General features: G+C 50.5%; 1 protein-coding gene across 1 annotated transcript; it reads right to left on the reverse strand.

Moving 5' to 3' along the window:
- Nucleotides 1-667: 667 nt before the first annotated feature.
- LIPG (lipase G, endothelial type) lies at nucleotides 668-10,677 on the reverse strand. Its single transcript, XM_064736442.1, has 10 exons — nucleotides 10,481-10,677; nucleotides 10,193-10,365; nucleotides 9,046-9,225; nucleotides 8,376-8,487; nucleotides 7,017-7,241; nucleotides 6,385-6,627; nucleotides 5,801-5,921; nucleotides 4,995-5,213; nucleotides 3,838-3,930; nucleotides 668-2,237 (listed from the first exon to the last, which is right to left on the reverse strand). Exons 1-10 carry the CDS (start codon nucleotides 10,560-10,562, stop codon nucleotides 2,216-2,218), a joined length of 1,470 nt encoding a protein of 489 aa, XP_064592512.1. The 5' UTR covers nucleotides 10,563-10,677; the 3' UTR covers nucleotides 668-2,215.
- Between the last annotated feature and the right edge of the window lie 2,106 nt (nucleotides 10,678-12,783).

Consider the following 12,783-nt stretch of genomic DNA (forward strand, 5'->3'; position numbering starts at 1 on the left):
TGGAGCTTCTCTGGTGCAGCTGAGCAGCCCCAGCTGTGCCAGGCTGGCTCCAGAGCAGAGGGGCTCCAGCCCTGGCAGCATCTCCATGTGCCCCCCTCTCCTGGTGTTTTATGGGGGGCATCTCTACAGGGCAGCTGTAGATCCAGAGTGACTTTGCCCCGTTCCTGAAGGCCCTCGGTGGTGGGAGCATAGGGAGCACAGCTTGGCCTTGGCCACACAGAGGAGCTGGGAAGGAGGAGGAAGGAGGGTGCTGAACCTGGCTGAGGGTCTCAGGGACCTGCAAGGAGGAACAAGACTGTCATAGCTGTTCTGGCAAGGAATGTCAAAGCTTTTGGTAGATTGCTCTGCACAAGGCAGGAGGGGACAGCCAGGGGGGTCAGGCTGTGCTCCCAGGGACCAGGGACAGGAGGAGAGGAATGGCCTCAGGCTGGGCCATGGGAGGTTTAGGCTGGAAATTAGGGAAAACTTCTTCATGGAAAGGGTGGTCTTGCCCTGGCACAGCTGCCCAGAGCAGTAGTGGAATCCCCATCCTTTGAGCCATGAGGATGTGGCACTTGGGGACAGGAATCAGTGGTGGCCCTGGCAGTGCTGGGGACAAGTTCGAACTCAGTGTTCTTGGAGGGTCTTTCCAACCTAAATGGTTCTGTGATCAATAACAAGACTTCACTGATTTTTACAAAGCCCTTTATTTTTGATCTCAAGGCTCATAAAAACTGTTATTCAAAACCAAAATGTTTTAAATTCTACATATATACAATATGAGAAATAAATTATGTTTTAAGTCATACAAAAACCACAATATACAAATAGGGCTTTGAAACTTCTCTAAGTATGGCATGGCAATAACTCACAGAACCAAAGGCTTCTGTTTTCGAAGTCTTTGCATAAAACCATGAAAAAAAATATCCCCAAATGTGCTTGCTTTGGTTGGAGTGAAGCTCTACAAAAACTGAAGAGATTTGCAGGCCTCAGAAAGACTTGCTAAGACTTCAGAACTCAGTGCACCACCTGGCAACACCATTATTGAGATTGCCTTTCTGCATGCCAAAAGCTCAAGGGTTTGTATACCAATTTTCCTTCCAGAAAGCACAAAAAAAAAAAAAGGAATAAGAAATAAAAGCCAAAAGCAAGCAACCAAAACAAAACCTATTTCACCAACTGACAAGGTCCACTCTGCTGTAGCAAACAGAACAGCTGCAGAGTCTGTCCAACCCAAAGCCAAGCCAAGATCACCTGGGACCAGGGAATCCAACTGGGGTGTTGTGACAATTGAGGGCAGGATGTTTGGCACTCAAAAATAAGGTCTTAACTATGCATTGGTGCTACAACAGCTTCTGAGCAGAGGTGAGCACGTTCTCAGAGGTTAAATGGAGTGGTGCAAGGCTCTCCCGAGGCAGCACGGTGCATTGCCTTCCTCCATCCCTGTGGTCAGAACAAGGGCAGCTTCTCTTTGCCCCTTAAAAAGGAATCCCCACGTGGGACTGGGCAGCCCCACTGCAGACACTGACCAGGCACTGAGGAGCAGCTGCCACCACCACCACCTGCACCACGTCCTGCCCCAGGGACAGGGAGGACAGAGCTCTGCCGCCTTGTCAGGCCATAGGTCAGGAAAGTAGACATTTCAGTATCAGAACGTATTTTTAAGGCAAGCAAAGGACAATTTGAAGTTAAGTGGCATTGTGCTTATCCCCAGCCCTTCCCTGGACAGCCCCACACACCTGACCTGTGCTGGTCTCACCTTCCCAGAGCCCACAGTGCTACAGGACCATGGTAACCCTACCCTAGGTGCTAATTTGTTCTTGGCAGCTCTGTCACCCACAGTCTGATGGGCAGTTAGCATGGTTATTTGTCTTCTCAACTCCACTGGCAGGCAGACCAGAAGATCATTGCTGAGGTCTCAGTCTGTGAAGATCTCATCCATAGTCCTGGTTAATGGGAGCAGGGAAGGGAAAATGCAGTGTGTAACAGGTCAAGGTAAGGTTAAATGCACAAACCAGGCTCCTCAGGAAAGGGAAAAATGGAGTTGTAGTTATTTTAGGTCTAGGACCATGGTTCATCAATTGCTCCTCAGTTTCTTGCATCCAATCCAAGATGTTTTGTCCTGAAGAGCTAGTTTCTTTAAGTGCTGCCAAGCCAGGTTTCTCCCAGAGCATCTTGCCACCTGCGTGGTCTTCATGCATCTAGGTTGCTTGGTTGTGAGTTTTTAGGGAAGCCTTCAGAGCAGATTTGACACAGACCTGGGGAAAACAGACAGCAAAAAAAACCACCTAGTTAAATGCAGAAGTTAAGAGGAGTAATGAAGGATTTCTAAGAACTCATGCAACGCCAAGAACAGGTTTGGACGGCACAGGCTGGTGTTTTATTCTGCCAAAGCTGCACTTTGCCCAGTAGCTACTCAGTGAGAGCCTGCAGCAGACATTATGCAGGCTGCAAGCAGAAATTACAGGGCTTGAGCTAGACCCTGCCTGTGCAGCTCCATTTGGGATGGACAGATGTTTGCAGGCTCAATCTCCAAGGGGGGAACTATAATATTGCACTGACTTGGCAAAAACAGCGAGCTGAACAGCAAGTAATCACTCATGATTTCTGGAAGGAAGGATCATTTCCTAGAAAAAATGGTGTGCTGGAGCTGAACTCAGCTCCTCTGCCTCGTGCACAAGCTGTACTGCACGAGAAAGGAGGAAGGGCACATCTGCCAGCAATTCAGTTTTATGGGGGTTACCAAGTAGCATATCAAAACAACCTTTTATTGTACCTGCAGGAATGTTTACCCGATCTTTCGAGACTTGTGGCAGAGCAACAAGTTCTTGCACAGGGGTTTCATTCACAGAATTGTTTGCTACCGTGCATAGCACAGCTTGCTGGTTTCTGCCAAACCTGGAATGGGACCAGCTCACATTTCTGAGCTGAGTTCTGTGCCCAGGAAGGCTGTGCTAAGCTCGACTTCCACGCGGCTCTGCTAGCCCTAACAAGCACTTTGTCCTCTGAATTAGAAGTGACAAAGCTCCAAGTTTACAAAATGAAATTTAAGAGAGGGCAAAAGGCTGGGCTAAATCCAAAGGAAAGTATCATTTAGTCAAATTAACAGGAATTCATTCAAAACATGACCGGAGGCATCCAAGGCAATCTGGTTGTCACTGCTGGGACCAGATTTTCTGGAAGTCATGCTCTGAGGACTGTTCTGTGTGTCTGGGAAGTGCCCCAGAGGTTAAACAAGCCTGAGCTGCTTTGGCAGTGGCACTCTCCTGAGCCAGAGGAGATCAGCAGGCCTGGAGATGAAGCTGCAGGACTCAGGGCTGTAACGCCATGGCAACTCCTCACCTGAGTCTTCCTCGTGCAGTTGAGCTCAAAGTTTAACCAAGTGATTTCTTGGCAGCTCAAGGTCTTCCACCCGAGCTTGAGGAAATGCCCTGCACTTCTCCCAGCTTCCTCCTGTTTTACAGGGCATTTATAAATGACTCTTAGTTACCTTTTATAAATGACTCTTAGTTACCTTAGTTACCTTTCCACTATTGCAGAGATCTGGGGCTTGGGTGGCACCTGACTTTAGCACCTACCACAATTAGCAGCAAGGAATGTGATACACCTGTTTGGCTATAAAGATGTAAAGGTACAAGATGACAATCCAAGGTCAGAAGGGAGAATAATATCACCTACTTAGCAATAGTAGGTGATATTAAAAAATTTAACCTGATAGCTGTGAATCATAGGCTAGGATTTCTTTTCTTTTTTGAAAGAAAAAGAGGTATCAGGAGCTAAAAATACAATGAGAAGGTTCCACTCATTCCAGCCAAGCCACATGCACCATACAGAATTTCTCTTGACTGATTTCCATACCTTTTCTGCCATTCCTCTGTGCACTTCACAAACCAGAGCTCTTTGCCAGGAGATATACTGGTGAGCTGGGAGTCCTCCACACAGAAAGCAAACCTAGGAGGAGGAGGACACAGAAGTCAAGGCACTTGCTGTCTCATGATTAACAATTAGCAGGTAATACAGACTGCAGCTTCTTCTAGGACAAGTTGTTTGATTAGCCATCCATCCCACAGAACATCTTGATACACCATCAGCCCCTTGAGTTGCTGTTTTATTTCCTACTTCAATACTTTAACTGGGGATCTTTGCTTCTACTACCCCTACGTTTCATAGAAGCCAGGATGCAGAATACCTTACAGATGACAGGTGATGCTTATTTAAAGCACTGAGAAATGTGGGAAATGATCAATGCCAACTGCTGCTCTTTGACAGATCTGGGTTACCTTCAGAACAACATTAGCAGAAGGTGTGGGAGTGCCGTGCTACATGCTTGGGAGCTTTAACAATTTTTGGATACTCAGGTAACTTTCCATTTGCAGACATTCACAGAATCAGAGAATGGTTTGGGTGGGATGGGACGTTAAAAATCATCCCTGCCATGGTAGAGAACCTTCCACTAGAATTCTATGGTCAGTCCTATATCTATATCTATGATCCAGGGGTATGGGTTGGGTTTGGAAAGGCCCTTAAAAAAAATCACCTAGCTCCAATCCCCCTGCCAGATCCCAGAAGGAGCAGTGCAGTGCTTGAGGGGCTGGTGCCACCATGTTACTGGTTGCAGTTTTAGGCCCTGTTGGTTGTACCAAATCAGCACATTGAGCCTGTAAATAATAGCCATGACCATCTTTTCAGTACTTTTGGTGCTCAGGACTTTAACATCTCAGGTACAATCCAAACCACCTTGAAGCATGTTAATTTAGTCCCAGTGGACCCCACAGTATCAAAGTAAAGCTCCAAATCTGCTCTGTGGTGACCAGTTTTGCTTAAAGCCTGTTTGCAGCCTCATGCTGGACAGTAACCTGTTCTCCCAAACCACAAGGGAGCAATAGCTGGTGACACCAAAAAGGAAGGCAGCCAGGATACCAACTACATTCAAAACACTGAAGCCAAGGTTTTTTTTCCTTGGCTCTGGGTTGAAGTTTCAGGTCAGTTCACATGCAGCCTAGCACAATTATTACCTCTGCTGTGTTTCCCCAGATTTCACACGTATTCGTCTGATGTGGAGCTCCTGGGAGGAATTCACAGGCCTGTACCAGTAGCTCCTGAGCTCCTTCCAGAGATCATACCACGACTGAGACGTCCCCTCCCAGGTGAGCTTTATTTTCAGAAGTTCACCCATGTCCTCCTCAGTATAGACCAGGAAGGTGTTGGTAGCGTTTAAGCCAATTAGATCAAGCCTGGAAGAGAGGCAGAGACTTGGCATTTTTTCCTTATGGAAGCATGCCAGGTGCTCCTTTGTTCCATGCCAGGAGTTTAACAGAGCCCCTGCAGCTTATCAAGTGCTGCACGTTCAACTGTCACCAGCTAATTACTGATTGCACTGACGGGAGCTCAGATAGCTGGCTCCACACAACACAGTGTGTGCTTAGCTTGGCCATCCTTCTGTAGCTTAAAGGTGGGGTTTGTGCCTGCTCTTTCCTTTGGGAGAGGCTAAGGGAGGTCAGCAGTGCCTCCAGAGACATTTCAGACTGTGTCCAAATGGTGGAGGGCAAAAACAAACCAACCAACCAAAAACACCCACACACAAAAAAGCAACGAGCCGTGAAGGCTAACATGGGACTGGGCACATTAAAGTGTTCTCAATTCATCCAGTAATAAATTATAATTAAGCTACTGAATGGAAAGCTTTTTGGAAAGGTGATGAAGTGAGGCTGCTAGGCTGGGATGCAACGCCTGTGCTGGCAGAAGAAAAAGAATTCTGCCATCCTGTGTAGTCCCTGTGGCCTTCGTACTTGGGTAAAAACACAAAGGGCAGATTACTCACATTTCTAAAGAGAGGGGCTCAGAGTCTCCATTGGTGCCGTGGAGGGTGACAGAGAAGGTGGGATCAACCTCTCCCAAATCCTTGTAGCTGAAGACGTGCATTTTCATCTGGTAGTGGTAGACTGGAGAGAGAGAGAAGAGCAGAGATGGAACCAGCTGTGCTGAAAGAAACATTGCTCACCACTGCTCTGTGTGAAATAGTGTTGGCTAGCAAAGACCAGACCCTTCCTTCAGTGAGACAGCTCTGATCACTTTTCCCTGCCCTTACTGATTACAAATTTGAGTTTTTTACACAACAGCAGCAGCAGGCCCAGCCTGGGGACAGCTCCCCAGACCTCACATTGCTCTGAGGCTGAGTTCTGCAAGCACAGCAGGTAACTGCAGCCCTGCTCAAAAGGCAGAGTGGTGTTGTGGGTGGATTCCACAGGGAGGAAGGAGCACGGTGATGGCACAGCACAGCAGTGAGCGCAGCCTGGTGCAGGCAGAGCAGCAACCGGAGCTGCAGGGCTTTGGGGAGATGCTGCTCCTCCGCCTCTGCCTCCTTCCCTGCACCACTCGGGGAGGCTGCTGGGAGGGCAGGCGTACCTTTGAAGGGCATGTCTGCCCTGGTTTTCAGGTACATCTTGCTGTTCCTCTTGTGCCGGATGCGGCGGGCGTTGTAGCCGATGCCGTTGCAGCGGTTCTTGCGGCAGCTCAGGCAGATGCCCTTCTTGAAGCGACTGGAGTCGGTGCACTGGAAGGCGAAGCTCTGCTTGTCCTGGTTCACCAGGGAGTCCACAAAGAGGTGCACAGACCGCTCGTGCTCACATTTGACAACTTCACCAATTGCTGGAGAGGCAGAGTTGCAAGGGATACACTTGGTTTAAGTCACCCCAGCAGCCCATGAGATAAAGTGAGCTATGCCTTTCTGCAGCCCAGCACAAACTGAGGAGGGACAAACTAGAACAGTTTTCCAACAGCAGCAATTCAGGAGGTTAGTGGGAGATGCTGTCTTAGTCCCTCCCATGAAGAGCTTTTAGTCCCAGCATAAGACCGTAGATTACGATCAGGTGTTGGAGTGAGAATGTGCTTCATTGTTAAAAGCATCTATAGTTTCTAGCAACTATCTCCAGAAGTACAGACATTGTAGAAGGAAAAAATGGTTTTCTTTCCATCAACCCAAGTCTATTTGTGAGAAGTCTACACTGACCAGAGGCAAAAGATTAAAGAGAACTTACTGCCATAGGCAATGGCTCCCAAGACATCACTTAGGCCACAGCCAGGCTGGAAGTCTCCCCCATTGGGGTAGATGTCAAGGTGGCCCACAGGCATCTGGATCCCAATGCTAACACCCAGTGTTTCCCTGGTGTAGGTGTGAAGGACATCCACAAAGTTGGCATCATCGGGGGAGAGGCGCCTGCTGGGGTCCACTCCTTCAAACATGGGGCCAGCAGGATCCAAGCCTGGAGTCAGAGACAGAACACAAGGGGCCAGGTAAGAAATTGGGCTATTTCATACAGAATATAGCCAGAAGCCTGCTGCTGGCAGGTCTCCTCACCAGCTGATACACAGACAGTCCCAGCCCCATTGCTGGCACTGTCCCTCAAGATTTCTTCCCTGTGGGCTCACTGAGGGGACGAATAAAGATGCCCCTCTCCACTTTTGGGGCAGCACAACCTAAATAGCAGCACCATGATCAGATTGCCTGTTGGAAGCAGAATGCCTTCACCAGGTGATGGTGAAGAGATGATTCAAGAGGCAGCTCCAAACACCAGAAGAGGTTTAACACCCCAGGAACAGCTGGCAGCAAAGCTGCCTCAGTGACATTTAGTCTGTTTTCAGACTGCACATTTGGAGGGACTAACACAATTGAAGCAGCAGCCAAGAAATACCTGCACTGAGATCCCATGATTGGTTTGGGATGCTCTGTTAACTCCTGAGCCTCACTCCCAACCAGAAGTTGTACTCTAGAACATTTATACAACTTGACTGTTAGGTGTTTTTTTTTTACCTGATTAATTAAATACAGACATTTATTGCCGGGCTATGTGGAATTATCACTGCCAGTATCACATGTAAATCCTTAATGCAACTCCTTGTACTATGCCCTAAGTCCTCACACGTTGAAATCAGCTTTCCTCTGGAGCTGGAAGCAAACTCTTCAGATATTTCCAGAATGAGAGTTTAGAGTTGATTTTTTTTTTTAATCAGACATCCTGTGGGACAAACAGCACCCAATAGTTCTCACCTCCATTAGTTTACGAGCTGTAATTACAAAAACACTATCACTGAGAGGAATAGCATTTGGATAGTAAGAGCAAGAGCTTGATCTGGACTGTTCTAAATCCACATTTAAATTTAAACAAAGCCAGGACCAGTTTGTCCTGGGTAAAGTTTTTACATTGAAGCCTTGCTGTAATTGATGTGAGGAGACCTGTGCTTTCCACTGCTGCCACAAGCAGAAAACTTGTCATTTCTGGAAGAATAACACCGAAACAACATTGTAGCAACACAGGAAACGAGCCTCTTCGGGGAAACTCACTGCCAGGAAGAGCAAGGGAGAGACTGCTTGAAAAATCGCTTAAAAAGCCACTTGCCTGTAATTCTGCCTATAGTGCCATGGACGTGGTTACCAGCAAAGCCAGCCACGTGGGCACCCAGGCTGTACCCAATGAGGTGGACATTCTCCAGCTTGAAGAGGGGGTTCTCCTGCAAGGAAAAGAAAATATGAGAGTTTGATCCCCTCTCTTCCATGGCATCTGGTGCTGCTTCTGCCTGCAGGAATATAAAGTCCAGTTCCAAGACGGGATTGGTGGGAGGGGGCAGATAAGCACCCTTCGTTTTGTATTTCACCAAGACAAGCGGAGAGGTTTGGATGGCACCTGTGGTTCACCCCTGTTCCAGCCCCAGTTACGATATTCTTTATCACCCAAGAATAAAACTTTCCCCTGGGAGCTGCCAGCAGACTCAGGTGCCAAGTGCAGCACCATGGACCTCTCCTCCTTCCCCGCCTCCGAGCCCACATGGCTCCGGCAGAGCTCCCAAACCCGAGCTGCCCTTCAGCCCCACTGACCCGAGCGTGCCTCGCCCGCGGCAGCGCCTGCAGGGAGGCAGGGCAGCAGCACTGCAGCTGTGAGCCATCACCTGGCCAAGCCCTGGGCTGGGTGTTGCAGCACAGCCTGCCCTGCTGGTGAGCCTCGGCAGCCTTGTGCAACAGTCCCTCGGTGTAAGAGCGTTACAACAGAGGCTGCTCTTAGCTTGCACTACCTGTAACCAGTCCAGAAACCTCGCTATGGTTTTTCCAACAATCTGCGTGTTGTTCACGGCGTCGGTGTAGAGCTGGTGGGCCAGGGAGAGCCAGTCCACCACAACCACGTTGGCATCCTTCTCCCTCTCCTGCAGAGCGGACACCAAGCTGTCAAGCCAGGTTTCGAACATGCCACTCATCTGGAAAGAGATTCAGGTGTCAGTTTCCAGCTCGCGGGACCAAGATGACACATCCACAGTCAAGTTATTTGCATGTCATTTACCCTTGCTGCTCCAGCTGCATGCTGCTCCTCTGCAAGCCCCACTACCTCTCAGCGATGCAGTAAGAGCATGCATGCAACGGAGTAAGAAAAACAGGTTTTGAGAGACTCTGGCTGTAATTACCCACTTGCCTTCTAGGGCAGGAGGGAGAGGCATTCGTTACGTGCCACCTTATCTCACTTTTTCTCAACAAATTCTGATGGATTGCAAAATTATTCACCAGACCTGGCAGCGCAGTTCGCATTGGCGCTGGCAGAGCTGATAAGCCCCCTGAGTGCCACACACTCAGCCTTACCAAATGCAGAATTAAAAACGGTGATAAAGTCTGCGTGCCTTCTTTTTTCTTTATCAAGGAGTGCACATAGCAGACTGGGCACTCAGCTACGATTACAGAAGGGCTATACACGTGCCTGTCAAGTCAAGTGTCACATCCGTAGTGGTCTCTCAGTTGGATTTTAGTGCTATGTTCACATTATACAGCTAGGAAGTGATCTTGAGCAGTTATGAATGAGTTGGGTGATTTCAGAGTTTCTAAGCCTGACCCCGAACACTTTGCTCCAGAGATCTCAATAGAAGTGCATCTTTTAAGAGACCGTTGTGCTCAGAACATGAAAACTTTTCCCAAATTCCTATATTCACAGAATTCTAAAATGGTTTGGGTAGGAAAGGACATTAAAGATTATCTAGTTTGAACTCCCCTGCCATCAACAGAGACATCTTCCACTAGACCAAGTGATTCAAAGTGCCATCCAGCCCGGCCTTGAACACCTTCTTGAGTCACAGAAATTCCTGAAAATCAATATTCTGGAGGCACAGCCCATTCGCAGGGCAGTTTGCTCTCTCTGAGTCGGCAGACTAAGCATCGCCCGGGATTCCTCACACTTACCGTCCAGCCGTGAATGATGAAGAAGGTTTTAGCTGTCACGTTGAACTTGCAGTCCTCCAAGCACTGCTGCTGGCCGATGGCGAGCGCGCAGCCATCCTCACCGGCGTCCGGCGAGGAGCGGAGACCGAACTTCACCCGCGCCTTCTGCGCCGGCACACGCTCCGCGCTGCCGTCTGCGAGCCAGCGGGAGAGAAGGGTCAGCAGAGCGCCTCGGAACCCGCCTGCCCCGCCGGGGGACGCGCCCGCTCCGCGGCTGCCCCGCTCCCGCGTGGGACCGCGCTCACCCACCTCCCTCCGCGGGCAGCGCCGCCTCCGCGGCCGCGATGCAGCAGGACACGGCGCTGCACAGCAGCAGGAAGAGCCTCCTCATGGCTCGGCGGCACGGACGGACGGACGGACGGACGGACAGACGGACAGACGGACAGACCGAGGCTGGAGCGGGGAAGGGATGAATGGATGGACACACGCTCGCGCGGACGCGCGGCGGCGCCGCTTTTACAGTGGCACCATAGGGGCGGGGCCGTGCCGCCGCTCCTATTGGTCACGCCTTCCGTGACGTCACGATAGTATGAATGGGAGGCCACGCCCCGCGTGGGAGGGTCCCCGGGGGTCCCCAGGACTGGCGCCCCGAGGGACACGGGGGACATTGGGGGGGAGCCATAGGGAGTGCCCAGCGGTGACACCCCGAGGGACACGGGGGACATTGGAGGGGTTGGTGGGAGCCACAGGGAGTCCCCAGCGGTGACACCCCAAGGGACACAGGGGACATTGGAGGGGTTGGTGGGAGCCACAGGGAGTCCCCAGCGGTGACACCCCAAGGGACACAGGGGACATGTAGCCCCGCGTGGGGAACTGGGGGTGTTTGGGAAGGGGGCTCACTTTGCTGACCCCTCATGCTGCACTCCCACGTGCCAGTGGGGTCTCTGCTTTTCACCTCCACCCATGGGAACCCCCAGAACTTCCCCTGTTGGGCCCTCTGGACCTAAAGGGCACGAGATGCTACCAAAAGGGCATTGCCCAACTTGCAGCCCATCAACCTTCTGCAGTAACTTATTGATATCATGAGTAATTTTGAACTCAAAAAATTACCATTTATTTCTACTTTTTTATTACTTGTTTATTTACCAATTGCTGATGTGTGACAAGTTATTTCACTTTATACTGCTGCTGTCCCTCTACACTGTAAGAAGAGATCATGCTCTGAGGACACTTGATTTTCCTGCTCTCTTCTTCATCCCCTTCCTCAGCCCTGTGGCTCCTCTTTCCCTCCAAACTCACGAGCAGGGACAAAGCACCAGGGCAAAGGAAAAAGGCGCAGGCCAACGATGGGCAAAGATGAGGAGTGTGGTGTCCCACCCCTAAGGTGAACGGAGCACTCAGGATTTGTAGATGCTCATGGTCAAAATGAAAGACAAACGTCACAGGATCTGCAAAACCTTTAAAGGTTTTATTAGAAAATGGCATGCTTGGCATGGAAATTGGTGTGTTTTTTCCTGGTTTTGTGGTATAAACATGAGGGAGAGAGAGGGAGGGAGGGAGGGAGGGAGGAAGGAAGGAAGGAAGGAAGTGGCGGAAGGAAGTGGCGGAAGGAAGTGGCGGAAGGAAGGAAGTGGCGGAAGGAAGTGGCGGAAGGAAGTGGCGGAAGGAAGTGGCGGAAGGAAGTGGCGGAAGTGGCGGAAGTGGCGGAAGTGGCGGAAGTGGCGGAAGGAAGGAAGGAAGGAAGGAAGGAAGGAAGGAAGGAAGGAAGGAAGGAAGGAAGGAAGGAAGGAAGGAAGGAAGGAAGGAAGGAAGGAAGGAAGGAAGGAAGGAAGGAAGGAAGGAAGTGGCGGAAGGAAGTGGCGGAAGGAAGTGGCGGAAGGAAGTGGCGGAAGGAAGGAAGTGGCGGAAGGAAGTGGCGGAAGGAAGTGGCGGAAGGAAGTGGCGGAAGGAAGTGGCGGAAGGAAGTGGCGGAAGGAAGGAAGGAAGGAAGGAAGGAAGGAAGGAAGGAAGGAAGGAAGGAAGGAAGGAAGGAAGGAAGGAAGGAAGTGGCGGAAGGAAGGAAGTGGCGGAAGGAAGGAAGTGGCGGAAGGAAGGAAGGAAGGAAGGAAGGAAGGAAGGAAGGAAGGAAGGAAGGAAGGAAGGAAGGAAGGAAGGAAGGAAGGAAGGAAGGAAGGAAGGAAGGAAGGAAGGAAGGAAGGAAGGAAGGAAGGAAGGAAGGAAGGAAGGAAGGAAGGAAGGAAGGAAGGAAGGAAGGAAGGAAGGAAGGAAGGAAGGAAGGAAGGAAGGAAGGAAGGAAGGAAGGAAGGAAGGAAGGAAGGAAGGAAGGAAGTGGCGGAAGGAAGTGGCGGAAGGAAGGAAGTGGCGGAAGGAAGTGGCGGAAGGAAGGAAGGAAGTGGCGGAAGGAAGTGGCGGAAGGAAGGAAGTGGCGGAAGGAAGGAAGGAAGTGGCGGAAGGAAGGAAGGAAGTGGCGGAAGGAAGTGGCGGAAGGAAGTGGCGGAAGGAAGTGGCGGAAGGAAGGAAGGGGAGGAAGGAAGGAAGGGCGGAAGGAAGTGGCGGAAGGAAGGAAGTGGCGGAAGGAAGTGGCGGAAGGAAGTGGCGGAAGGAAGTGGCGG

Source organism: Zonotrichia leucophrys, chromosome Z, assembly GCF_028769735.1.
Source record: "Zonotrichia leucophrys gambelii isolate GWCS_2022_RI chromosome Z, RI_Zleu_2.0, whole genome shotgun sequence".
In the NCBI taxonomy this organism is placed as follows: Eukaryota; Metazoa; Chordata; class Aves; order Passeriformes; family Passerellidae; genus Zonotrichia; species Zonotrichia leucophrys.